Below are 27,668 nucleotides of genomic sequence, written 5' to 3' on the forward strand. Positions count from 1 at the left end.
CCCGTTGGGCCAGGGGCTGCCCGCCGCGGTCGTCCCGCCCCTGCTCATGCATATTCACGCCTGCAGCTCTCGCGTGTGCTGCCCGGCAACCCCGACCGTGCCGGGCGGCATGGCCAGCGCGGGCGGCGCGCTGCGGGTGCTGGTGGACATGGACGGGGTCCTGGCTGACTTCGAGGGCGCGGTGCTGCGGGACTTCCGTGCCCGCTTCCCCGGGGAGCCGCGGGTGGAACTGCCGGCGCGGCAGGGCTTCTCCGTGCGGGAGCAGTACCGGAGCCTGCGGGAGGACCTGGCGGTGAGGGCCGCGGGGCTTCGGGGCGGGAGCGGGGCCGGTTCAGGAGCCTGCAGAGCTTCTCGGGGCGGGAGCAGGACCGGTGCCTGCGGGAGGAGCTGGCCGTGAGTGCCGGGGCCGAAGCCGGGTTTTCAACCAGCGGCCGGTGCTATGGCAGAGCTGGAAACCCAGAGGGGCTTGGACCTTGTCTTTCCCTTTCTCACGTCCCTTTCCTTTCCCTCGTCATTTTCACACCCTCTTTCATGAGCAAAAGAACTCTCTTCCTCCTCGCCAAGTGTATGCAAAGCCGAGGGTCGAGTCGGTTGGTTTGCAAGAGGGTGCTATCAAGTTGTGTGTTTTTTCCTTCATTCTAGCAGCCTGAATTTATATAGTAATGATTAGTGACTTCTTCCAGCCTGCCTTTACAAAGAGGTGTGCATGCGGGAACTGGGAAGGAGTGATCCTGTCACAAAAACAACTGCACGAAACTATTCTCTGAACTGTCCTCAGCTTGTTCTTTGCCTACTCGTGAGCTGCTCTTGCTGTGCAGCAGGGGTAATAACCTCCCTAAAGCAGCCTGAGTGCTCTGCAAGTGCTAATGCAGCTCTGTGGCAGGGCGAGAGAGAGAAATGTTAGATACGGGGCTTGTGGAGCTCATAAAACCCTACTCCTGTATCATTGCAAGCTCTGACAAGCAAAGCCTGTGGTAGGTGAGTGAGCTGATCCAGGTTCATTTGTTAAACGCTGGTGGTATGCCTGACATCTGCACAAATTGTTGCTATTTTTAATCTTTGCAGATGACTCAATGAATATCAGACATTTGCAAGGCAAAATTAAGAATACTGTGAATCCAGCCTTCATGCTTCCTTCTGGTTACTGCAGGATGGTCAGGGGCTGAGAAAACAGCAGATGTGGATCCAGGAGGTGCTGTAGAACCTTTCCCTGGGAAGTTTATTGCTGTTTTTAAGGCCCTGTGCTGAGCCTGGAAGCTTTTCACTGCTAAGAAGTGGCAGCTCACCTTGATTTCTCTCCTGCTCCACTGTGACAGACAGGAGTGCTGGGTCTGGGCTTCAAACTGACCCAGCTCTACTTGATGACTATTGATGCTCAGAACACTCTGAAGCTGGTAACTTGTCAATGAAGGGAGAAGGCCTCACCTTAGTTATTCCTTAAGTGCATCCCAGTTAGGTAGACTACTACAACAACAAGAAGTAGGTAATTTAAGGTATCATGGCTTTTTATTAGTTCTTATTTGAAAGGCCTACAATCTGATCCCTCCTGGAAGTTGCTCCCTGTTTTATTTCAGGCATTCCCATTCCCTAATTTGACTTAGGCTCATCCTCTTCCTTCCCAGGCCTTAGGTGTGTCAATGAAAGAACCAGATAACCGGTTTGAATCCCACACAGACCAGCAGTGGCAGAAAGCTCTTATCTTACTGCTTCTCATTAGCCTGGCTTCCTAAGGAAATGAGGTGTATGCAGTTGGATGTCTGTCTCCTTCATCAGTGATCTCTGGGCTGATGTAGGTGCATTTGGCAGAGCAATAAAGTTAGAAAGGTTTGATGTAAATGTTAGAGCAGATTAAAACTAGAGACCTTGTGGCTTCTGCCACGGGCTGGGATGCAGGAGAATCCCTACAGGAGAAGGTCTCTCCTTGTCCCCCGTTGCAGAAAAAGCTTGGGTAGGAACTGGCAGCTCAGACACAGAGCAGGGGTCTGCAGGGCTGCCTGTCCCTGTGGAGACACCAGATCTGCTGCTGAGAGAGGAGGGTTCAGCCTGACACCGAGCTCTTTGTGGCAGGTGTCTGCTGTGTCCTACCCATGAACAGGCACTGTCGTGGCAGGGGGGTGGGAAGGCTTGTGGTAACGATTTCCTCATCACCATCATCAGCACTTAGGAAGTGCTGATGCTTTGTTGGTGCTCAGCAGCTGCCTCTTGACATTTGAACCATCACTTTGCTTTTTCTTTCTTTTCTGATGGTGAGCTGATCATTCACTTCACGTTGCAAATCCATTCCATGCACAGGGCTTTCTCCACTGCTCTCACCCATCTGACCTCTCCTGCGTGTGGAGTGATCTTTGTTGATGGGGATTTCTCTCCTGAGCACTGAGAATGTTGTTGCCTGGCCCCAGACGGTTTCAGAAAAGGATCCAAGATCTCCACTGTGGCAAAAAATGTCCAGAATTTTCTTTGGAAGTATTGCAAATGGGGAATTCCTCCAGTTTTCTGTCCAAGTGATTATCTTGCTGGTGGAAGTCAAAAGGAAACATGCAGCAATGATGGCACGAGGATGAGGAAAGAAAATTGCTTTCCTTTCTTCTTTTTTTAATTGCCCTTTTTCCTGTTGTTTTTGGAGGGGAGGGTTGGTGGGGAAGGGAGAAATGGCTTTTGGTTCTAAGAGTCAGCAAACCGAATCTCTCTGCCCAGCAAACCCAGACATTTCTGTGACGTGGTGGAAACTTGCCAGTTGCTGGTGTCTTGCTGTGGGATAAAAGAGCTTTCAGGCACAAGCCCTGATTCTGTAACTGAATCTCTTTGGGAAGAGCTCCAGGGAGGTGTTGCTGAGATCAGTGAGGCTTTGCATGGAAAGAGAGATGTGGGCAGATCTGATCACTGCATCTTCAGCTAGACTCCCTAACCTCTCATGATTTGCCTGGGAAATCAGGCAGTGCTTCCAGATTGCTGGCTGCTGATTGATGGTTATTTGTAAATGATGGTAGCTGAGTGAGCACCATGATCTGCAGGACTTACTTAATGCTGATTCCTTCTCGTTGCCTCTTAATTGAAATGGGTTTTATGTCGATGTTCCACTGGTGATAGAGGGCAAGGAGCCCATCAGCTGCACTCTAAAGCCATCCTTGTGCATTCTCTATGCAAGGGCTGCCAGCCTGCCTCTGAAGAAGATTCACTAAGTTTCCAAACTATTCCATGGCATGGGAATGTCCAGCTTTAATGCTGGCAGAGGAGTGCTGTAGTGACACCCCTGAAGCTCCCTGTGTGACTCCAGGGAAGGAAAGATTCATGTATCTTAGGGTAGAAGAGAGATTGGAAACTTAACCTCTCCATCTGAGAATGAATCTTAGTCCTGGGAGTGGACTCGCCTCTTACCACTGCTGGGGTGGCAGCTGCTGCTGCAGGTCCTGAGGGGTTGTGTGGCAAGGGGAGCTGTGGCCTGCACTGAAATGCTGTCATTTAACACAAGCCACTGAACTGTCACCAGGAAGCAGTTTTAAACTTTGACTAACCAGTGCTGGATTCAAACCAGTGAACTTCCTAATAGTGAAAGGTATGAGGGTGTCTCAGCAAGTGAATTAAAAAGGACTGGAAGGACAATCCTACCTTGAGGCACAGAAATTGCCCTGGAGATACTACTTTTGCTTTTAAAGATGAAAGATGCCACTGTACTGGATCATATTCAATGCCCTTTGCCTTTTTTGCACCATTTTTGGCTACTTAGGCCTGGGAAGCTATTGCTCCTCTGGTAATCTTGTTTCTTTCCTAAACACACTCACCTAAAAATCAGTTTCTAACTTGAGAGAGATCCTCCTGTCCCACTTGCTTACTGTTAGTGATTTCTCTGCATGTATGGAAGATGGGTTTAGCACTGAGAGCTGGTGCAGAGGGGAAAAGGGATAAAGCTGTGATCCTCTTAGTTGCAGTGCTCAGTCCACTGCTAATGTTGTGTGCAGGGAGTGGTAGGTGGAACCCACCCACATCACCACCAAATGCAGCCCAGCTGGGGCATGTGTGGTGCACAGGTCAGTTCATGAAGCCAAAAGGTTCTTGAGGCAGCACAGGGATCCACCTCTGCATTTCCTGCTGCAGCCTCACACTGCTCTGAGTACAGTTTGCACTGACACACTCCCACAGAGAAGCTGCTGTCCATGATGAAGTCAAGATCTGCTCCTTCACCAACTGCTGTTTCAGTGTGTGATTGGACATCATAGAAAGCACCAAAGAAAAGTAGCTTTGGAGTGCTCCTGTCTGCTTCCTTCCCTCTTGCTGAGTTCTGGTCTAAAAGGATTACTCCCAAATGTGTGGGTGTGCATCTCTGCTGAGGCTGGCAATTAGCATGGTCACCATATTGCCCTGTTTGCTCTGAGGGAGAAGAGGGCTATTGGGTATAGTCCATGTGTCTGTCCACCCATCCCTGGTAAAGCCATGAGCCAATCTCAGTCAAATGTGACAGAGGAGCAGAAGCCTTGAGCTTGTTGCTTTGATTTGCACAAGAGTTAGCAGAGAGAGACCTCTGGGAAGGGCTGAGGTGTGAGCTCTGCCAGACATCAGCAAGTTAAGCAGTAGATCAAGGCTGCATTCATGGTGCTACCCACAGAGCAGCAAGGCCAGGTCAGCCTTCTCACTCCAAACAAGCCACTAGAGAATGACTCTTTGTTCCTGTGTGCCTGAGCTGGACTTCTCCTGGAACCCTCAAGGTAGGAAAGTTTATAATGCACTCTTGGTGTGAGGCATCAGCTCACTCTGAAGCACTGATGCCTTGACAGCTGTTGCACACAGGGTAAGTGGACAGCTGTTGTGCAGAGAGCTTGCCCAGAAGCACAGCCATGGCTAATGCTCCTCCTGTCTCTTGCAGGATAAGGTAGCCAGCGTCTATGAATCCCCTGGCTTCTTTCTAAGGTTGGATCCAATTCCAGGAGCCCTTGAGGCCATGCAGGAGATGATCCACATGCAGGAGTAAGGACACTTTGCACTTTGAGGCCCTTCTCCATTATCTCATGCCCTTTGCCCTGACTGCTAACGAAGGCTGTTCCTTTTCAGCACCGAGGTCTTCATCTGCACAAGCCCTCTCTGGAAGTACGAGCACTGCATCGTGGAAAAGGTGGGAGGGGATTCACTGTGCTGCCTTCAGTGGGGCTTCTGCAAAGCCTTGCTCTTTCATACCATCCAAGTTGGAGTCATTCATTTATAAAAGACAGTAGCCAGTGCAGGCTGCCAGGCTTCCCTTTGAGCCCTCTGTCTGAGGGACAGCTGCCCAGACACAGTAATAATGCAGGACCAGGAATCTCGGAGTGCCACACGATGCCAGCCTTGCTGTGGGGCACGTGAGCCCTGTGCTCTTGGAGCAGGTGTGTGGCACTTGGGCTCAGCTGTGTCAGCAGGAGATGGCAAAGGAACTGTTGAAGTCTGGCCTGCAGGGATGGGATTGTCCCAGGGGATTCCACACTGGAGAATCCTCGACTGACAAACTTCTGTCTAAATCTGGAGCCTGAGCGCTCTAGCTGCCCTGAAAGAGGCCAGTGCTGAGTAAACAAGAGGCTATAACGTTGCAATTAGTCCTGTTTGCCGTGGGCACAGGAACAGAGAGGGGGCCTTAATCACTGGAATGACTTAATTGGGCACAGTCCATGTGCTCTGGGCAAGCAGCCAGTGCCAAACTCAACGATTAGGCACAGCAAACTGCTGACTGAAGGCCATTAAAAGTACAGGTTAAATGTGTGCCCTGGGCCACAGCCAGTCTCTGTGGCAGGGATTCACTGACACAGATGAAGCTTCCTGGGGGAAAGAATCATTGCTAGGGTTGGAAGGGACCTCAAGGATCAGCCAGTTCCAACCCCCCTGCCATGGGCAGGGACACCTCACGCTACAGCAGGTTGCTCACAGCCACATCCAGCCTGGCTGCAAAAACCTCCAGGGATGAGGCTTCCACCACCTCCCTGGGCAACCTGTGCCAGTGTCTCACCACCCTCCTGGGGAAGAATTTCTTCCTAACATCCAATCTGAATCTACCCATTTCTATTTTAGCTCCATTCCCCCCAGTCCCATCACTCCCTGACACCCTAAAACGTCCCTCCCCAGCTTTCTTGTAAACTCATGACCCCTGGCTTACAAAGGTTTTGAGTAGGGCTGAGCTGACTCCAGCAATGTGCAAACTGAAAGTATGGCAGGATGTTCTCTTTTCTCCTTGCCTCTGCAGTATCAGTGGATAGAGAAGCACCTGGGACCGGAGTTTGTGGAACGGATTATCCTAACCCGAGACAAGACGGTCGTAGCTGCTGACTTGCTGTTTGATGACAAGGATACCATCAGAGGTTTGGAAAGCATCTGCATGGCTTGCTGGGGAGTAAACTCACCCCCTCAGCTGACTCCAGCTTTCCTCCCTTGCCCTCCTCAGGTGCAGAGCCAAACCCGAGCTGGGAGCACATCCTGTTCACCTGCTGCCACAACAGGCACATCCAGCTGCCGGCGCCGCGCCGGAGGCTGCTCTCCTGGGCCGACGACTGGAAGGGCATCTTGGACAGCAAGCGCAGGCAGTGACACAGGAAGGGGATGCTGTGCTCTTCCCACTGCTGGGGAACCACCAGCTCATCCACCTGCAGGGACACCCACCTCAGGAGCAGCAAGTGGTCAGCCAGGCAGGGGCACCAGAGGGGTCAGTTACATAAGAATTGAGCTGCCCACACTGCAGAGCTGCCTCCTCCCCAGCTTGCATTCAGTTAGTTCATCTCTGTAGTTTGGGATCTTTGCTGTTGGTAGTAGGAACTATAAAATACAAGCAGATGTGGGCTGTTTGTTGTTTGTTTTTTCTCTTATGTGTTTTTAACCTCCTGTTTGGTTTGGGCTGACTCAAGAGCAGAGGGGGGAAAGAAAGAGGAAGAAGTAAAGCTGTGAAGCTTGAGCAGACAGAGTGTGGGTGTCTGCCAGGGAGCACTGTGCTCAAACTCTTTTAAGCATTTAGCCACCCTGGCTTTTGGGTTGCCTTTCACTGGCTGCTAGTGACAGGAGAGCAAGCAGGCTTCAGTGTCTGTCCCATGTGGGCGAAGTGCTGTTGAGAAATATGTATGAGCTTATACAAAACTCTTCACACAGCATTGAAGCTCATGTTTTATTAAGGGAACGTTTCACAAGACAGCAGTTCTCAGGAGCCAGACTGCTGTGAGCCCTTCTGTTTTTCAATCTTCACCTTCCTCACCAGAGGTAATGAAAGGAAAACAACTTCCTGCTTGATAGGATAGCTACAACCTGCCCTTTGTATTCATTTAATGCCTGTGCCATGAGGATGGGATGGCATGTTTAGTACTGAACGGATGCAGTAAAATTGCAGGTTGCCAGGGCAGGGAAACTCCTCCTTTCTTCTGTAGGAGGAATAAAGTTTATGTGACGTTTCAAAGTCATTTGAGTTGATGCTGAGGAGGACAGCTGCAGCAAAACCAGCCAGGAATAAGCTGCTTGATAACCCAAACAGAAAACCCACTAACTCCTGGAAAGGGCTGTATGTGCAAGCTGGGTGCTGGGCTGCACTTGGCAACCTGCTCCCCGGCAGCCATGACCTGCTTTATTTTAAATATTTGCTCCCAGTTTTAACTGTGTGCTTGGCCTGGCTGACATGCTGGTGCCCTACTGTCCTCTAATGTCAAAAATCCAGGGCTGGTATGACCCAATTTCCCTATTTACTGTTGTTCTTGACACACTTTTGCTGAGCAGAAAGCGGAGGCCTGGGAAAGCAGAGAGGTCTCCCTCTCAACAGCTCCGCGCTGTTCTGACAGCTTCAGTCCTTGGGGAGGGGAATCCCCACTGCTGTGTGTTTGCTTAGATTCCTGGCCTCTTCCACCTGCAGGGGTGTGCAGTAGTCCTCCAGGAAGAGGGTTGCCAGGTTGCTCAGCCTTCTGCTGGTGGAGAGAGAGAAGCGGAGCATGCACTCCACCACGGGCAGAGCCGTGGTCTGCTGGCGCGACTGCGGCGTGGTCAGGTACATCAGCGTGGTGACTGCTGACATCACTGTCTCCTCGTTGGAGCTGGACAGGCAGTTGATGATGGGCTCCACCCCGTTGGCCTCTAAGATGTAGTCTTTGTTAGTTTTGTCCAGGCACAGGTTACAAAGGCCACCTGAAAAGGCAAAAGAAAATGCCTGGAACTCTTCTCTCCACGCCCCGATCGTTTTCGTACTGGGATTCAAACTCACTGCCGAGCTCTTTCTTCTCAGGCAGAAACAAGCATCCAGATTTTCTGGGATGTTTGGATGGAGAATTCTTAACCTCTTCCTGGGCAGTGTTTTCTCTGTCCTTCCCAGAGACTTTTCCACCATTGAAGAGCACTGTTAGTGCTGGATACAAGCTCTGGCACAGAATGAAGAACTCCAGCATCACTTAACCCTAACAGGTTACAGGCCAGCAGTTTACTGCAGGGGTGTTAGAGAATGGAGCTAACAGGGCCAGCCAAGAGGCACTGAATGTTTGAACCTGAAACTTTAGAGATGTGGCCCCAAACCTTAAAAATCAAATCTATTTAGTATCATCTGGTGTTAGAATTACTCACAATTAGGATCTGGACCCTTAGGGTGATTGATTGTGGCCTGAACATAAGCTAAGACAATACCTCAGAGACAAGCGAGTGTCCTAGAAGATTGGTTGTCAACAGCAGAATGGTAACACTGGCCCTGTATGTAATACTTGGTAAGGGTTAGGTATGAATGGCTGCTGCTCTAGAGAAGAGATTTCATTGGAAAGTAATTCACAGAATCAGACATTTGTTTTGGTTGGAAAAGACCTCTGAGATCATCAAGTCCAACCATCAACCTAACTGTAGCTGTTAAACCATGTCCCAAAGTGCCATGTCCACACATTTCCTGACACACCTCCAGGAATGGCGACTCCACCGCCTCCCTGAGCAGCCTGTTCCAATGCCTGACCACTCTTTCACTCAAGAAATTATTCCTAATCTCCAACCTCAGCCTCCTCTGGCACAATTTCAGGTAATTCCCTCCCATCTTCACAATTCAGCTAGTCTTTACTTACAGTTTGAGGGAATAAAATAGATCCTTTCTGGAAAGCATCTTCCTGATGCATAGCAGTTTTATTATAGAGTCATAGAACTGTCAGGGTTGGAAGGGACCTCAAGGAGCATCTAGTTCCAACCCCTCACACTAGATCAGGTTGCATCCAGCCTGGCCTTAAAAACCTCCAGGGATGGGACTTGGACCACCTCCCTGGGCAGCCTGTACCACTGTCTATTAGGATGGAGGGGAAATGCCTACCTCCTGCCTCTCTTTCCATGCCACTCATTAGACCGAACAAGACTCTGCCAGCACAGGGTGGGTCTGCTCTTGCAGCACAACCATCGCCTGCCTCTCGGGTGGGGAGAGTAGCCATCAAAACAAACCCTCAGGTCCAGCATCCCTTACCCTGTCAGCCCCTAATGAGGGTGCTCAGATGCAGTCCTTACCGATTGCAAACTCCACGAGGGTCTCATTGTCTTCCGTGAGCATATCCAGGAACAGATCCAGGACCTGCAGCTGCCGGAGGTATTCGTAGTTTTTGGGATCATAGGCAAAGTTGGCCAGGTTTGCCAGAACCTGCTCCTTGGCCTCTGCAAGAGAGAATCACAGAACTGTTTAGACTGGAAAAGTCCTTTAAGATCCTTGAGTCCAACCATCCGCCCAGAACTGCCAAGCCCACCGCTGAACCCTCGGCACCGCATCTCGGTGGCTTTTAAATCCCTCCACGGATGGGGACAGCCCTGGGCAGCCTTTTTCAGGGCTCGAACAGCATCAGGCGTGTGAGGAAACACACTGGAAGAACAGCAGGCAGCGGTGCCCGAGGGTTACCTGGGCTGTCCGTCACCTGGAACTCGGTGACGAGCGCCTGCAGGTACTCCAACCGCCCCAGCTCCATCCCGGATGCGATGCGACGTCCCACGCTCAGCGACTGAACACCCGGTGCCTGTGAGACACCCCGCGCTCAGCTCTGCCCTGCCCTCCCCGGGGAGCCCTGCGGCAAGCCGGGGCAGTGCTCACGGCGAGGCTGCCCCGCAGCCGCGTCCCGCGGGGCCGAGCGGAGGCAGCGACCCCCGCGGCGCCAGGCAGGGCAGGAAGAGCCCCGCGGCCGCCATCTTGTGGGCGTGACGCGGAGGGTCCTTGCTCGCCGCGGGCGGGGACGGTGATGGCGATGGCGGCGCCGGCTCCTCCTCCTCCGCCGCGGTCCTCGGGTGCGGGGCTCGGAGCCGGCTGCCGAGAGGTGGTTATAGAGCGGAAGGCTGCTGAGTGGGGGGTGCCAGCAGGGCGCCTTTGGGGTGTTTCCTTCCTTGCGGAGCGTGTAATACGATCCGCGAATAAAAGAGCGAGTGCGGAGGGTTCGGCTGTGTTTCGGTTTATGGCAACGTTGTGACGTTTAAAGCCTTAGCTCCGGAAGGGAGCAGAGCTTTTCTCCCTGTCTAGGTATCTACTTGAAACGTTTCCCTGTGTGTGTGTTTGTTTCTGGTGAATTTCGGTACCGCTGCCCTTCCCAGTTCACCGGGTTCGGTGTGCTGCTCGGCGTGGACTAACCCCGAGCTCCTGCCCAGGCTGTGGCTTTGCTGTCCGGCTGCCAGGACCAGGGTGAGCCAATCCGAGACCCAGTGGCTTGCTGGGTCTCGGCATTGCCCCGTGTTCACTGTGGGACGTGCAGATGGTAAAGCCATGGCTGAGGAAGAGCGCTGGGGTGGCAGGGGGCTGGGGAGAGATACCGGAGAAACAAAGCTGTGGTCAGTTTCAGAGGTTCATAGAATGGTTTGGGTTAGAAGAGACCTTAAAGATCATCAAGTTCCAACCCCCCTGCCATTGGTAGAGACACTTTACACTAGCACGGGTTGCTCAAGACCTCATCCAACCTGGCCTTGAAGTCAGGTTGGGCTTGATGATCCTTGGGGTCTCTTCCAACCTTGGTTACACTGTGATACTGTGATATATATCATTGGTTATACTGTGATACCTCCAGGGAGGGGGCATCCACATCCTGCCTGGGCAACCTGTTCCAGTGCCTCACCACCCTCACTGGAAAGATTTCTTTCTAATACCTGGTCTACATCTGCCCTCCTCAAGCTTAAATACATTCATTCTTGTCCTGTCACTACAAGCCTTGTCTCTCTCCAGCTGTCTTGTATGCCCGTTCAGGTACTGGAAGGCTGCTATAAGGTCTCCCCAGAGCCTTCTTCAACATGGGATTGTAACTCATGGGCCAACAAAGGACAATGGAAAGGGATTTCTTGTCTTTTGTGGAAAGGCAGAAGGATTAGAAGCTGAGGGGACAGCTAAAAAGAGGGTACAATACATGCACCGTCGGATATGTTACATGGAGGGGAAAAAACATGAAGCCAAGCAGGAGTAGATCAAACCAGCTGCAGGTAATTCCACCCAGGTTGTGCAATGCCCTGGTCTAAGCACAAAGCAGAGCCCTTACATTACTCTGACCCAGCACAGCTCCAATGAAACCACTGTGATTACGAGCACTGCAAGTGGATTAAATTGTGTTCCATGCCACGTAAATGTGTAAGGTCAAGCTACATAAACATAAAGTGGGGACACACACACACACTGCAGAAATTTGTGTGGCTTTTATTGAAGCAATTAAATGCATGGGACTTCTTCTGTAGATAAGGTAGGAAACAGGCTGTGAGCACCTGCTGTCTTTTGTATTATCTCAAAGGCAGCTGATTTTCATATAAAGCAAACTGAATGTGGACTGATCTGCCAAATACTTGGCATCCTTCACAAGCATGCTGGGCTGACCATCTCCTACCACATAGCTGGGTGTAATAAAATGCCTGCCCACCACCAACCACATTAAGGGGAAGGGTGAGCAAAGAAGCTGCACTGAATGCAATGATGCTAAATCATTTAACATTGCAATGATGTGGGAAGACAGAGAATGTTTCTGCCTGGTAGAAAAGTTCAGGCTGGGCCTGTGCTAGCAACTTAACTCTTAATATAATGCTAAGTTGAAGTCACTCTGTGTGTGTGTATATATATATGTAGATATATATATCTCTCTATATATACATATATATATATGTAGATATATAGATCATAGAATCAAAAAGGTTGGAAAAAACCTCAGAGATCATCAGGTCCAACCTGTCACCCAAAACCTCATGACTAACTAAACCATGGCTCCAAGTGCCACGTCCAATCCCTTTTTGAACACCTCCAGGGATGGTGACTCCACCACCTCCCTGGGCAGCACATCCCAATGGCCAATTAATCTTTCTGGGAAGAACTTTCTCCTCACCTCAAGCCTAAACTTCTCCTGGCACAGCTTGAGACTGTGTCCTCTTGTTCTGGTGCTGGTTGCCTGGGAGAAGAGACCAACCCCCACCTGGCTACAGCCTCCCTTCAGGGAGTTGTGGACAGCAATAAGGTCTCCCCTGAGCCTCCTCTTCTCCAGGCTAAACACCCCCAGCTCCCTCAGCCTCTCCTCATAGGGCTGTGCTCCAGACCTCTCACCAGATCTGTAGATGTGTATGAAAATGATCAGCAATCTGCTTCAGACATTGTGTGACAATGTTTTGCTACTGTATTAACAAATCACTTTCAATGTATGGCTTTGTACGTGGTAAGTGTTGACATGCTTTAAAGCCACATCTGTCATGACACAGAGAAGTGAATGACTAATGTCAGAAAGCAGAAGAGAAAGTAAACACAGGAGCTAGTCAGTACAAAGAGAAGTGATTAAGGATGCTGGGGTTGACTAATAATGGTTGAAACCACCATTTAAAAGAGGGAAAATGTTAATGACTGCTGTTTGTAAGCACTGCATCTGTGGTCAATCCCTATAATTTTGCATGCACAGCTGCAGTAGGAGCTGTGTCCCCTGGAGTGATTTCATAGACAGCAGCGTTTAGGAAAGGCTGGTGTCTGTGCTGGATGAGTTTCAAGTGCTGCATGTCCAGGTCAGATTACTCAGTGCATGGCAAAGAGTAACCAGGAGAGGAGCCTCAATACAGGAGAGGCCACAATAAGCTCTCCTCAGAGCCTTCTCTCCTCCGAGGACGAAGTGGCAGCTTTCCAGCCACATATCCCCAAGTCTGTAGCTTGCCGTGAGGAGAGACATTTCACATGTGCTGTGTTGGAGCTGCCTCCTGGAGGAGAGTTTCCTAACATCCCCTGGTTCTGTGGTCCTCAGAGACGTTCTGCAGCAGTTGCAGACTGTGCTAGTGCTGATCACACGAGCTGCTTTGTGCTTGTTGTCTTTGTGCTGACTTAGGTGGGGAGTTTGTCCTGATCATCCAGAAGGATCACTTGGCAGTGGGCAGAGCTGGCTGCTTCCTCCCCCAGTTTTGGCTGTGGTGTTTAATCCTCTGAAGGCTCCAAACACTTGCTGGTTGCCAGAGCAGTGAGTGCAGGATGGGTCACTATGGGCTGGGGTGTTCACAGCTCTGGAGGCCAGTCTAGGGACCCTGACAGCACACCGGGTAGAATTCAGTGAGTTCTCTCAATTTCTAGTAGCTTGGTTTTGTCTTGCACTTACTAGCCAGGTCTGCAAACGTGAGGCCAAGCTCTTAACTGAAGTGATTTTACGCTTCTGAGGTGTTTTAGAGTGTGTATGTTTGCTGTGACCTTTCCAAAGGTTTTTATTCACCTTTACAAAGGATGACACTGGCAGGGATCTGAGGCTTTGGAGGATCATGGTCTTGCAGTATTTCAGTGGCCAATGTTCTGTTGCAGGAAGGAGAGGTGCTTGTTGCAAAAGTGCTTACCTTGCAAGGTTAACGGCTTTTTAAATAACAAAGGGAGCAGGAAGGAGTAAGAGGGGACTAGGGGAATGAGGGATATTTATTGCCTCCTCCCTGGGGGTATTTAAGGCCAGGTTGGATGAGGCCAGGATCAGCTGAGGCCAGTTGAGAGGTGTCAACACTCATGGTGGGTATGCTGGAGTAGATGATCTCTAAGGTCCCTTCCAATTCTGTGATGATGGTTCTGGTCAGTTTTGTTGGTTTTAAGGGGTTTGTAACCTGGCTAAGGTATTAGAGTTTGTCCACAATTACAGCCAGGGTTATTTTACTGTCTGTAGGTGTTTAAAAGACTGCTTTCAGGGACACTGTGGTTGCTTTGTGTAATGGGACTACCTGAATCAGATGAAAGGAACTTCTGTCGCTTTGTTTTACTTTGGGGCCTCAAGAATTTTAAGGACTGAGTGTTACTGCTCCTGTATGGTAGCTCTGTTTATTAGCCTGTTTATTATCCTCTGTTTATTAGCCTGTTTATTATCCTCTGTTTATTAGCCTGTAGCATGCTCAGTAAGCATGGTCCCCTTGACCACACTTTACAAAACCTGTGCTCAAGGCAGCTTGGTCTTCAGGTTGGGAAGAGAGGTAGGAGAGGAGAATTGTGGCAGAGGAGAAGAGGGGAGCACTTTTCTCTTTAGCTCAGACATCTTAGTTACCTGTGGGAACAGCCTAAAATGTTACCTCTTCTCCCTCCAAGATTTGTTTCCACCTGTGGTTTGTGGGTTAATTCTAAAGGCTCTGTGGCAAGTAAGCAGGGGGGACAATGCTGTTTTCAGCCAGCTGAAATTCTATAAGGGCTGTTAGAAGATATTGTCCACAAGTTGAGAAGCATTAAAATGACAGATCTGTGAATTCATTGTTGTTTTTTTCCCCCAGAAACATCTCTCTGCCTCGGCAGATAAGTTACAGCCTCCCTGCTGTTGAGTCTATGAGTACCAAAAAGCAGCTCTAGGAAGCAGTCCCTTAACCCTCTGTCCTGAATTACCTTGCACTCTGGTGCACAGCTAAGAAGTAGTCAAAACAGATTTCTTTGCTGAGGTGTGGGAGGAACTGATCTCTGTGTAGGAGCTATGATCTCAGCTCCAGTTGTTATGGGTTTTTTTTCCCCCCCTCCCTTATGTCTTGCAGGCACACCTCAGACTATACATTTCCTTGCTTATGAGCCAGGTAGGGCTGAAACACTGCAGACAGAGCAGTTGGCTCCACACAGGAGCTGCATCTTACTGTTCCTTCAACTAACCTTTGTTTTCCTGGGATCAATTTCATTCAGTTGTAGCTTACACCATATCTTGTCTGCTTTGCCCAGGTCTTTTGTAGAAGCGGGAGGATTTGGGACAACATGATCCCATGTGTCTGGAAGAAAACAAAAAGGGGATGTAGAAAGGTGCACAGAACTTAAAATGTAGGAATTACAGGGGGGGAAACACAACAAGAGACATCCTGTTTGACTGGTTTATTTGCCCTAATTAGAAGAGCTTTGGGTCTTGATCCCTTTCTGTTGTGATTTTTTTTTTTTTGGGGGGTGTGTTGTGGTGGTTTGGATTTGTTTGGTTTCGTTTGTTTGATGTAAAATCTGTTTGTTTTGTGGGTTTGGTTGGGTTTGGTTGTTGTTTTGTTTGTCTCTTTCCTAGGAACACAAAGCAGTCATTGTTTTGGTAAGCTGAGAAGCACCAGTCCCTGCTTACTCCACGGTTATGGTCCATGTCAGCATTAGAGAAGTTAATAAACACATGTGATGAGAGATGAGGTATGTCTGCCACTAGTTACTTTATTTAAGTATATGTTTGAACAGGCAATGCAAAGCCTACAGGTTCAGTAAATCCTAGAACAGTACTGAAGAAAACACTGAGCTGTGGAGGCAGGAACCTTTCTGAAGGGCTGATCCCTTCCCCACTCTAAAAGCAGCACTGAAGAAAACACTGAGCTGTGGAGGCAGGAACCTTTCTGAAGGGCTGATCCCTTCCCCACTCTAAAAGCCAGCTGTGAAGCCATTATAGTCTCTGAAGACCTTGGAGTGGTTTTTTTTTTTGCTGTGGTGTCATCCAGTGTGGGTATTTTCAGTTGATTGATTGGTTTGCTTTGTCTGGGGGAACCCACAGCTCTAATGAAAGCTGTGGTTTTGTTGCTGGGAATTTGATATAACAGTTCTCAAGATAAGCATCGCCCTGGAGTTGAAAGCTGTTGCCACCTTCCATTTCACTCCCATTTGATGCTTCCATCTCTCTGATGGCTCTGATGTGTTGAGTGATCTTTATCTGCAGTGCTTTGTGAGCTGCTATCTGCTTCTGCTAGTTCAGGGACGATACAGAATGATGCTGAGGGAGGCTAGGGGCTGATGTGGTTGTCTGCTTGGTACTTGGAAGGGTAACTCCCAGGGGTGCAGCAAGAAAAGCCACTTCCAGTCAAGGCTGTATGGATTCCGAAGCCAGCAGCATTGACTTTTCTCAGTAGGCTTTTCCCCCATGGATTTCTGTGAGAGTTATGCTGTTGCTCATAAGAAATGTCAGTTCTGTTTGTGCAAACTTCTCTCTAATGAGAATGCTGTTGTAATTAAGTCTCAGAGTTTAAGACTAAAGAGCTACATTCATTTACACGAGGGGGTTACTGCAGTGGCTTTGAATTCGGCCCTCTGTAAGGATGCATACACTTATTTTTAGGGCTACTAATACCTTTGCTGCCCCCACCCTGCAAAAATGGGTTCCAGGTAATGCTGTAAAGAAGTGTAATTTCACAAGCCATGAATGCTCTGGTATGGTATGTCAAGAAGCTCTTGAGATATCCCTAGATACACAAGGCTGGCACACTGAGGTTTGGGGTTTTTTAACTTTTAATGTTCTTAAGGTGAACCTTGGAGGCTTTAAAAAAGTCCTTGGCACGAAGAACTCATGTATATGCCTCGCAGGAGAAGATATTGGATGATACTAGAGACTTGGCTGAGTTCTGCAACCCATGCAGCAGCCTCTGTAGAATAGGAATGTGGAAAATAATGGCACACTTTCCAGTGGAAAGTGTTTGTCCTGCCACCACCACCGATGTGGGAAGCAACCAGGACACCTTCTGTGAGTCTGCACCAAAATTGCACGTTGGGAGGAGGCAATAATACTTCTCTGTGCAAGCACTGCCATTGTGCATAGCCATCCACACACACTGTGCAGTGCTACCAGCTGAAATGTCCATGAGAAGCTCCAGTGAGTTCTTAAAGGCCCTGACTCAAAGCAATTGAAATGACAGAGCCTTTGTGTCGCAGCACTGATGGGATCCCACGGTTTGCTTTAGGCAAGCCCGGTTCTCTTTGTCCTTTGGCTCTCTGGCTGGCACTGGGTTCTGGGCTCAGCCTGTGGTCTGGATCCCTCACGTGGAGTCTGCCAAGGCCCCACGGGGTGCAAGTGCAGGGCAGAAGGATGATGACAGATGTGGAAAGCAGACCCTTGTTTCTGCATCTGCCATCGGTGCTGGGCCTTGGGTAGCGTTCTGCAGGCCACACAACTGCTTGTGTTCCTCTTGGGTTTTCTGCTTTTCTTTCTTGTCATATGCTTGTGATGCACACCACTGCTGGAGGGGGTTGACTTTCAGGCTGTGGTTGAGTTGGCACTTCACTGTATTGATACCTGGAGGACTCATCCAAAGGTATTTTTGAAGCCTCTTTCGATTTGTTTTTCTCCCCCAGCATACAGAAGCCAATTCCCATGAACAATGCAGCTGATATCTGGAAGAAACTGGAGGTGTAGAAGACATAGTGGAAATCACCTGTTATATCTACCAGGAGACCTGAAAGAGAAGCCATGGGTTTAGTCAAAAGAGAAGACTCTTACAAAGACAGCTGGGTGATGCTTACATAAAGGTTAAACCTAAATCATCCAGCAAACTGCCAGGTACCAAAGACAAGCATTCACAGGTGAGTTAAGCTCTCTTCATTCAAGCTTGGTTTTTTGACTAGTCACCACTCAGGTAATGTTTCTGCTTCTGTGTGTAGTTCTCAACACACAGAGAATCATAGAATCAACAAGGTTGGAAAAGACCTCCAAGATCATCAACTCTAACCTGTCACCCAAGACCTCGTGACTGCTAGACCATGGCACCAAGTGCCACGTCCAATCCCCTCTTGGGCACCTAAATCCCCTCTTGGGCACCTAAATCAGGAACTGTAACCTTTCCCCAAGCTGCTGATTCATTTTGCTCACTCAGCAGAGGCTCCCCTGTGTCACTGCCGCTCGCAGAATCAACAAGTTTGGAAGAGACCTCCAAGATCATCAAGTCCAACTCAGTGAATATGAGCATGAGTGTGACCCTGTTATGTCCTAGGTCAGAAAACAGAACAAAGGAATAGTGGAGAAATCTCTCCAAAACGTTAGGGTTTCTAAACTAAAAACTTGACTCTCATAGTGTGTAATAAGGGAGAAGAAAACTCTGAGCACAGCAAGCACTGTTACTAACATCAAATATCCTCAATATAAAACATTCAGAAGCATGATACATCAAGAGAGTCACTGAACACTGTTAGAGATGGAAAGGTATCAAACACATGGTGCCTTCTATAGGCTGTTTCTCTGGATGGAAGTGCTGGGATTATGTTTGTTTGCTTTTTTCCTTTTCATAGTGCACTTTTCTTTGGCAGGTTTTAGGACTACCTGCAGGGAGGTTGTAGCCAGGAGGGGGTTGGTCTCTTCTCCCAGGCAATCAGCACTAGAACAAGAGGACACCCATCTCAAGCTGCACCAGGGGAGGTTTAGGCTGGAGGTGAGGAGAAAGTTCTTCTCAGAGAGAGTTGTTAGCCATTGGGATGTGCTGCCCAGGGAGGTGGTGGAGTCCCCATCCCTGGAGGGTGAGGGATGTTCAAGAGGGCACTGGATGTGGCACTTGGTGCCATGGTCTAGTAGTCATGGGGTCTTGTGTGACAGGTTGGACTTGATGATCTTTGAGGTCTTTTCCAACCTTATTGATTCTATGATTCTATGACTACAAATGGAAATGCTCCTGCTTTTGCTGTGCTTCATTTTGCTCATCTGCCACTCCTATCAGAGATGTCCAAGCAAAGACCCTTTTTGGCACTGAGCAAAGTGGCTGACACTCATGTACCAGGGAATGCCATGAGATAGGGTGGATGTTGTCATCCCGTTCTTAGAACAGCCATGATTTCCCTGCTGAACAGCACACAGCTGGTTGTCTGGAGAAGAGAACTAAAGTCTCAGTTGAGGATTTGTGCTCAGGTTCACATTTCATGTTTGTTGGTCTTTTGAGTTTGCTGCTGTGCTACAGGAGCAGCTATGTCTTGGATGTGTCACTCGGTGGCATTTGGAGTGACCCCTGTGATCTGTGAATAATTGGTTTGTTTTGGGTTCATAGCTATGATCATCCTTCAGCTTCAAGAAGGAGCTGATTGTTCCTTTCTGAGTCTCCTTTTTATATTGCTCCCTTTTCCCTAACTCACCTGCCTTGCCTGGGTTTGGAAACACCCTTTATTGAATCATAGAATGGTCCAGGCTGAAAGGGACCTCCAAAGGTCATCCAGTTCAACCTCCTCACGGTCAGCAGGGACAGCCCCAACTAGATCAGGCTGCCCAGGGCCTCATCGAGCTTCACCTTGATTATCTCCAGGCCCTCAACCACCTCCTTTGGGCAACTTGTTCCAGTGTTCCACCACCCTCACAGTGAAGAGCTTCTTCCTGATGCTCCCAAACACGTGTCACCTGTGTCTAAACAACCACTTTTCCCCCCTAGGCTGCTTAACTGACTTCTCACCTGTGAGAGGGGGGCCGATGAGGAGAGTGATACTCTCCAGGATGGTGAAGAGCCCGAGAGCGCTCGAGAACCTCTCCATCTCCACCACATCCATCAGCACCTGGAAGGTGAGCGCCCCGACGCCGCTCATGGCGACGCTGAGGATGATGCAGTAGGTGATGAGCACGCTGAACTCGGCCGAGATGACGCAGATGAAGTTGCTGAGCCCGGAGAGGAGCACGGCCAGGCTGAAGAGGTAGATGCGCCTGCCGGTGAAGATTCTGTGTCCCGAGAGCAGCCCCGTGCAGGGCCGTATGAAGATGTTGATAAGCCCAATGATGGAGATCAGCAAGGCCGCTCTCTGTTCCTCCACTCCGTTCTGGATGGCGTAAGGCACCAGGTAGATGTGGGGCAACGTGAATCCCATCATTGTCCAAACCATTCCGACGGTGTAGATCTGATAGCCTTTGTTCTGACAGAAGATGTCAAAAGCCAGGTACTTCTGCAGCGCGTGGAAGCATGCAGCCCCCCTGCTGCGCTGCTGCAGCTCGGGGTGGGGAGCAGACGCTCCGTTGGACAGCTGTGCTGCTTCTGCACTCCCCCCTGGCTGCGTTCCAGGCTTGGGGGACTGCGCTATCGAGTCTGAGGCAAGCTGAAGTGGTCTCATGATGGCTCCACAAACACAGCCGTTCAGGAGTATCCCTCCAAAGATAAGGAAAGTGTTTCTCCAGCCCATGTCATCCAGCAAGTACTGAGACAGCAGCGGCCACAGGGTGAAGCCGAGAGAGACGCCGGTGGATGCCATGGCGTTGGCCAGAGTTCTCCAGCGAATAAAGTAGTAGCCCAGCGCAGTTATTCCTGCCTGGAAGCTGAAACAGGATCCCAGACCTAAAGGAAAGAGAAAATCACAGTACACAGTACATTAGAGGTTGGAAGGGACCTCAAGAGATCATCGAGTCCAACCCCCCTGCCAAAGCAGGATCACTGAGGGTAGTCTGCACAGGAATGCATTCAGGTGGGTTTTGAAAGCCTCCAGAGAAGGAGACTCCACCACCTCTCTGGGCAGCCTGTTCCAGTGCTCTGACACCCTCACTGTAAAGAAGTTTCTCCTCATGTTGAGCTGAAATCTTCTATGTTCAAGCTTAAACCCAATGCTGCTTGTCTTACTACTGTGCACCACAGAAAAGTGCTTGGCCCCCTCCACTTGACACCCACCCCTCAGATATTTATAGACATTGATCAGATCCCCTCTCAGTCTTCTCTTCTCAAGACTAAACAGCCCCAGGGCTGTTTCATCTGCTGTTTCTCTCCTTGGCTGACAGAAGAGGTGCCTTCCACTTGCTCTGCAGCTTTCACTGCTTCATGCAGTCACAGACTCACAGAATGTTAGGAGCTGGAAGGGACCTCGGAAGATCATCCAGTCCAACCCCCCTGCCAGAGCAGGATCACCTACACCAGATTACACAGGAATGCATCCAGGCAAGCTTTGAGTATCTCCAGAGAAGGAGGCTCCACAACCTCCCTGGGCAGCCTGTTCCAGTGCTGTGTCACCCTCACAGTGATCAGTTGTGCATCGCACGATCCCTCTGCATCCTCTTAAAGGATGAGAAGAGCCCAGGGTGTTCCCACGCATGACTTCATCTGCCACTGTAGTGTTTCCTCACCTGCCAAGCTGCACAGCACCCAGGGATTAGCACTCAGAAACACTCCCCAAGAGATGAAAGAAGATGCTGTGCATAAATTCAACTACCTGTGCTCTTGGGTATACTAAATATACTGATCCGAGCTGACATGTGTCTGGGGCACGCTGCCATTCCCCAAGCTGTTATGGAACTGGACATTAAAAACCCCTGGATTTTATAGCCCATGCAACAAACTAGAGCTGCTGCCTGGCACTTTCATCAGGGCTCAGGGAGGTTTTTCTCTATGCAGTGGACACAGCTTAGCTTGGAAGATCCAAAGTGACCTGGCTGAAGAAATGGATTTGTTTGTGCTAGAAAAGAGCAAGAGCTGAACAACAACAGCCACATAGGAGAAATATTTGGAAAGGAAAAGTTCCCATCTGTTACTTCTGTTCAAAACCAACAGGTTCTTTTCTTAGAAAAGGATGACTCCATATTTCTCCAGACTGGGAGTGGTGAAATACAAATCCAGGGAGCTTGGGAAGGACGTTGTCCCAACACATTATGTTCCAAGATTGAAAAGCAACCTCCCTCCTTAAGAAGACAAAAGGCTGAGAAGCTCCTAAAAAGAACAGACACCTTTGCTCTCCATGTTGCCCTCTGGAGACCTGTAGCATTTTCCAGAGAGAAGCCCTTCCAAGGTGAGCTTGGCTGGATGAGGTGTGTGTGAAAGGGGGTGTGAAAGGCAGTTCTAGCTGCTGTAGGATTCCCACTGTGCTGTGGGGCTTTTGGTTTGTCCTAATTCATGTATGAATGGAAAAAATGTGAGCACTGAGTCAAGACTCTCCCCATCTGCCATCTCTGAAGACAAGCCCAGCAGCTGGGTTTTCCAGCCTTTCTTTGGCACTTACCAGTGATGAAGCCAGCTGTTAGGTAGAGCTGGCTGATGGACTTGCAGAAGGAGCTGGACACCATGCCCACGCTGCTGAGCAGCCCACCCAGCATCACCGCAAACCTGCAGCCAAATTGCTTCACCAAGATGCTGCAGAGGGGTCCTGGAAGCAAAGGAGCAAAAGGGAAGCTGTTAGGGAGGAAGGAACTGGTTTGTGCCTGCTGGACCACTGCAGGTGATTGAGTCTAGAGGCCCTGAGGGTTGTCCCAGCAGCACAATGTAGTAGAGGAGCCAGAAGACGTGTCCCCTGATCCTTCCAAGTGTGCTGAAGGGAAGGCTTCTGTTGTCACCTTGGGTTTTGGTCATTAGGTAGGATTTCCAAGCTTCCCTGTGATGGATTTTAGTTAAACCTCGTGGGAATGGAATGGAAGAAGGACCTTCAGCTATAACTGTGTCCTCACATGATGTGAAGCCTGGGAATGATTTGGAAAAGCAGAGGACTCGCATTTCTGTGCCCCCAAGGCAGAAATGTTAAGCAGGGAGACATTTCTGTTGGAACATTTCCACTCTCATTTCACTGCTTGTCAAATATCCTGGCCACAGAATCTCCCCAGCTGCTCTTGGTGTCCCACTCCCCAGGTGAAACTCCTTGCAGGAGGAGGCTGGCTGGCTCTGAACTAGGTCAAGGGTGGGAGAAGAGTTGACATCACTGAGGAGGATTATTTGAAAGCAGACAGAGACGTGTAGTCATGTCTGCAAGGGAAGCAAGCTAAGCTTCAGGCAGCAGCATCCAAGCTGCAGCTTGTGGAGTCTTGCAGCTGTCCTGAAAGTCCTCTTCCCAGGGAAAACAATCGGATGTTATTGTCAGCACAGCCCTTTGCACATGCCTGTCCTGGCACACCTGCCAGGGGTGGGTAGGTTTAACTGGCTCCCCTTCCACAAACATCACAGAAGGGGAAACAAGACCTGGGTGGTTCCGATGGACCAGAGCCTGGCTCTGCCCTTGCTGGGCAGAAACCTGTGTTTTATTGTGTGCCTCCATTTCTGGCAGGCTTCACTAGGGAAGAGTCACATTGCAATGAACAGAACCATAGAACTGTTGAGGTTGGAAGAGACCTTTGAGATCATCAAGTCCAATCACTCACCTAGAGGTCACAATAGGGCCAGGATCAGAGGGCTGGAGCACCTCTCCTGTGAGGACAGACTGAAAGAGTTGGGGCTGTTCAGTCTGGAGAAAAGAAGGCTCCGAGGTGACCTAATTGTGGCCTTCCAGGATCTGAAGGGGGCTACAAGAAGGCTGGGGAGGGACTTCTCAGGATCTCAGGTAGTGATAGGACTAGGGGGAATGGAATGAAGCTGGAGGTGGGGAGATTCAGGCTGGAGGTGAGGAGGAAGTTCTTCACCATGAGAGTGGTGAAGCCCTGGGATGGGTTGTCCAGGGAGGTGGTTGGGGCCCCAGCCCTGGAGGTGTTTAAGCCCAGGCTGGATGAGGCTCTGGCCAGCCTGATCTAGTGTGGGGTGTCCCTGTCCATGGCAGGGGGGTTGGAACTAGATGATCCTTCTGGTCCCTTCCAGCCCTGACTGATACTATGATCTCACCACTACTGCTAAGGCACCCACGTCCCTCAGCACCACATCCACACAATCCAGTCACAGACAGCCCTGCCTGTAACAGAGGCATGGAGATGTGTGTTTAAGGTCAGTTAATGCTTTAATTTCACACAGACTTTAGGTGAATTCCATGAGATTGTGGTAAATTATCAATCTGATAATGTCATTTAGCACATTTTGAGATAGGAAAGGATTAATTCAGACCTCCAGACCGTCCGTGGGAAACACTCTTCTCTCTACATGCTCTGACAAAAAAAGACTCTGAAGGTGGAGTTTCTTTTTGCAGAATCACAGAATGTTAGGGCTTGGAATGGACCTCAAAAGATCATCCAGTCCAATCCCCCTGCCAGAGCAGGATCACCCAGGGCAGGTCACACAGGAACACACCCAGGTGGGTTTTGAATGGCTCCAGAGAAGGAGACTCCACAACCTCTCTGGGCAGCCCGCTCCAGGGCTCTGTCACCCTCACAGTGAACAAAAACTTTTCCTTATCTTCACATGGAACCTCCTCTGCTCCAGCTTGCACCCATTGCCCCTTCTCCAAGCTCAAGAGCCCCAGCTCCCTCAGCCTTTCCTCAGCAGGGAGATGTTCCACTCCTTTCAGCATCTTTGTGGCTCTTGTGATGGACTCCCTTGAGCAGCTCCCCAAGGTCCTCATTGGACACAGTATTCCAGATAGGGGCTCACTCTTTCCCTGTTCTTTTGAGGATCCTCAAGTTTTTCCAGGTTTTATTCTTCTTTTCTCTCCTCTGAACCCTGACAGTTATATCAGCAATTGCAAAATGACTGTGAGCTTCAGAATTAGGAGGCAATCAGTGCAGGGAAAATAACCTGTGGCATACTTGTGACCTAAACCCATGTCTGGTTTCAAATAAGCCAAGGGAACATTATTAAAATGAGGAGTGCAGCTGTCTGCATTTTGATCTGCTTGATCTGATTTTCACCTCAGACTTTGCCTGGCCTTCATAAAAAGTGGTCAGCAAACTGGCAGCTGGGTTATTTTTTCCCCCCTCCTGCTGAAGACATCCAGGGGTGACACTGCTGTTTAACCCACCCCAGCAGCCAGCACTTATAAATGGAGCGCTTCAAAGTAATGAGATTGGCAATAAAAATCATGAGGGTTTTTCATTGCTTGTCCCTGTTAACTTGATTTTGTTTTCTTTTTTTCAGGTTTCAAGCATTATTTCTCACTTGCCTGGGGCTCTTGTGCTTTCCTTTGCAAAAAAACCCACACCATAACACCAACCCTATGCTGCCTTCGTAGGAGTGTGGGTCCAGAGGGTTATGTGTGCCTGAAGGTCTGGGAGCAGGAACCTGCAAGGGCCTGAACTCCCCTTCTGGAGACAGCAAGTGGGATCCCTGAGGTCATTCAAATGATTCTTAGAATGAAATAATCATTAATTGCTTTTAGCAGGAAACATAGCCCAGGTAATGAGATCTGTTTGGCTTGCTAAGACAAAAGAGATATTGTTTGAACTGTGCCCTTCCGTGTTTCCTGCCTTAGCTCTGCTCAGCTGAGCTTAGCTCTCTGCATGGGACTTTCTCCCTGCAGCTCACCACTCTTAGAACAGGCTGCTCCCTCCTGCTCTCTCTTTTCCTCTTTACCAATCTTTGTTTAACCCCTTTAGTTCCCCTGGATTCAAAAGAATAAGAGAGAAGCCCCTTCAGGAGACAGCGATGGCACAGCAGAATGGCATTTTGGATAAGGTTTAAGTAGAAGGTGTTTGGTGCAGCCAGAGAACCTGAATCAAACAGAGCCTGGCCCACTGCAAAGGAGGTCAGAAGTTGCAGCAAAAGTCACCCATGCTTGGCCTGAGAGGAAACCTTTTCTCTTGTTTGGTTGTTTTGTTTTGGCTTTGTTTTTTCTTCCTGGTTTATGGCTGAGTTGCTCCTGCCTCATGCTGCTAGGGGCCAAGAGCAAGCACTCTGGTGTAACAGCTTGCAGGAGGGCACACAACTGGCAAGCTGGCAAGCAAAGAAACAACTCCCTTGTAATTCACTGGCTGTGCCCTGGCAAATCCTGGTAGTGAGCAGAGTGAACGTGAGGCTGTTCTTGCCCTGCCTGATTTATAACTGTTTGATCTGTTTACTGGCTCTCTTTATGTTTCCTTTTACTCCATTAAAGAAGATTGGTATTTGGGTGGTATTTCCCTCTGGATACTGCCAGACTTGTCTTTCCTGCACATGTGGGGACCAAGCTGCTTCTGAGACTGTTTCCAAGAGCTAGCAGGTCCCATTTGGCTCCTTCCTGCTAACCACAGCAGGACCACAGGGGATGGAAGGCAGCACAGGGACTGCCCAGCAGCTTCCAAGTTCAAAGCTCCAGGGACACTGCTCTGTTTCTGCTGACCTTTTCCTCTTGTTGCTTCCCTTGGTATCTCTTATCATCTGCACCTTGCAATTCTGGACCAAACTGCAACTCCTAAGGTGCAAACTCTCTCTCTCTCCTGTGTCAGGTGGCTGGAAGCCAAGTCCTGCACGGGGAAGAGTGAGATTGCCACACAGTCTTCACATCAAACATGATTCAGGGCTCTGCTGTGGTTTACTTTCCCCTTCATACTGTAGTGTCACCTTTCACCACTATGGGAAAGGGGCAGGCATGAACTCAGGGAGCAGCTCAGGTACGTGGGTGTCGAGTGGGTGCTTTGCTTCTGTGGCCCAGGGGGGCTTTGGGCTTAAATAAGCATGGGAGCTGCATGTAGGAAGTTGAAATTCCACACACCGGGAAGTCCTTGAGCTGCTGGGGATTTGTTTTTCCTCTTTCATGCAGAAATACTCTTCTGAGGATCCTATCTGAGGGCCCTGTCTTGTGCAGCTCCCATGTTTTCTTTGGGAGCTGTACCAGGGATTGCCCTCACAAAGCACAACCCTCCTTCCATCTCCCCCCTCACCCGGAGGGTGCCACCTGACCCACATTCTGCCTTAATCCACCTATGCTCAAGTCCACCCTGGTGCCTATTTGGGTGTGTATTCTGTGCCACCGCCCAAGGAGTTGCTTTATCAACCCTGCCTCAGCAAGCAGCCTGGAGGAGCTTGGCTTTTGGCACCTTTTCAGCTGTGAAGAGCACAAGTCACCATGTGGCACATGGAAGGAGATGTGCTCTTGTGGACAAAAGGTGAATCAAGAAAGCAGCCAAGCTCCACTGCTGCCTGCCAGCTGATTCAAAGAACTGCTATGGGCAGTAATTATGTTCTTGCTGGGCTTGAGAAAGGGATTCACCTCCCTTGACCAAGGCTCTTGGCTGTCTCTTAGAGTGGCAATAGGGATCCTGGTGTCTGTGAACGCTTCACTTTGGACTTTGTGGGCTGGGAGATGCTGTGCACTGCTGTCCAGCCAGTGTCTGCTCAGCCCTCCCAGTCCCTTCCAGCATCTGCCTTAACGAAAGATTCCATTATGGCCCCTCCTCAGCAGCACAACCACAGCAGGGGAGAGAGGGCATCCCCCTGGGCCGTCACTTACCGCCTCCGTGCAGCACAGCCACCATGATGGATGGGAACCACGATGTCTCACTGTTGCTGGCCTGGAACTCATGCTGGAGGTCCTTGAAGAAGACACCAATGCAGGAAGGGAAGCCCAGTGTCAGTGCCTGCAGCAGCACTGCAGCAAAGAGGACCATCCATGCCCATCCTCTGTCCTGGGGCTTGGCAGCTTTGCATGCTGCTGCTGCTCCTCCTTGGGACATGATGGCTTCTTTCTGAGGAAGGGAGAGCAGCTACCATGCAACCCTCAGCCCTGCCAGTGGACCAGCACAGGAGAGCTGATGGGATTGCTGAGGTTCAGAGGCACCAGCCTGCCCCACACCTTTTGCAGCTGACTCCAGACTTCTTGCTCCGCATATCTTCTAGCACCTCCCTTCCTTCTCACTACAGGATCCTGGCAACAGATTGCTTGAGAAAACTGCCTTCCCCTTTTATATTTCACAAGCCTCTGACCATAGCCAGGTACAGAACAGGACCACACCCCCTCTGAGGTATGAATTGGCCTAACCTAGGTCCCGCCCTTATTTTCCCTTTCACCTGCTTTCATCAGATGGAGTCCCCTTGGTGGCAATTGCTAAGGTCAC

At 49.8% G+C, this 27,668-nt stretch overlaps 3 protein-coding genes across 3 annotated transcripts; 1 reads left to right on the plus strand and 2 right to left on the minus strand.

Annotated features, from left to right (window-relative positions):
* The first annotated feature begins 98 nt into the window (after positions 1-98).
* On the plus strand, positions 99-6,649 carry NT5C (5', 3'-nucleotidase, cytosolic). Its single transcript, XM_009898056.2, has 5 exons — positions 99-292; positions 4,859-4,959; positions 5,044-5,104; positions 6,200-6,314; positions 6,398-6,649. The coding sequence occupies exons 1-5, from the start codon at positions 110-112 to the stop codon at positions 6,538-6,540; spliced, it is 603 nt and encodes a 200-aa protein (XP_009896358.2). The 5' UTR covers positions 99-109; the 3' UTR covers positions 6,541-6,649.
* Positions 6,650-7,548: 899 nt separating this feature from the next.
* On the minus strand, positions 7,549-10,140 carry ARMC7 (armadillo repeat containing 7). The gene is made up of 3 exons (XM_054170942.1): positions 9,827-10,140; positions 9,445-9,588; positions 7,549-8,109 (listed from the first exon to the last, which is right to left on the minus strand). The coding sequence occupies exons 1-3, from the start codon at positions 9,891-9,893 to the stop codon at positions 7,772-7,774; spliced, it is 549 nt and encodes a 182-aa protein (XP_054026917.1). The 5' UTR covers positions 9,894-10,140; the 3' UTR covers positions 7,549-7,771.
* Positions 10,141-17,038: 6,898 nt separating this feature from the next.
* SLC16A5 (solute carrier family 16 member 5) lies at positions 17,039-27,461 on the minus strand. The gene is made up of 4 exons (XM_009897957.2): positions 27,065-27,461; positions 22,013-22,156; positions 19,501-20,367; positions 17,039-17,529 (listed from the first exon to the last, which is right to left on the minus strand). The coding sequence occupies exons 1-4, from the start codon at positions 27,285-27,287 to the stop codon at positions 17,288-17,290; spliced, it is 1,476 nt and encodes a 491-aa protein (XP_009896259.2). The 5' UTR covers positions 27,288-27,461; the 3' UTR covers positions 17,039-17,287.
* Positions 27,462-27,668: the final 207 nt, after the last annotated feature.

This window comes from Dryobates pubescens, chromosome 20 (assembly GCF_014839835.1).
Source record: "Dryobates pubescens isolate bDryPub1 chromosome 20, bDryPub1.pri, whole genome shotgun sequence".
Taxonomy (NCBI): Eukaryota; Metazoa; Chordata; class Aves; order Piciformes; family Picidae; genus Dryobates; species Dryobates pubescens.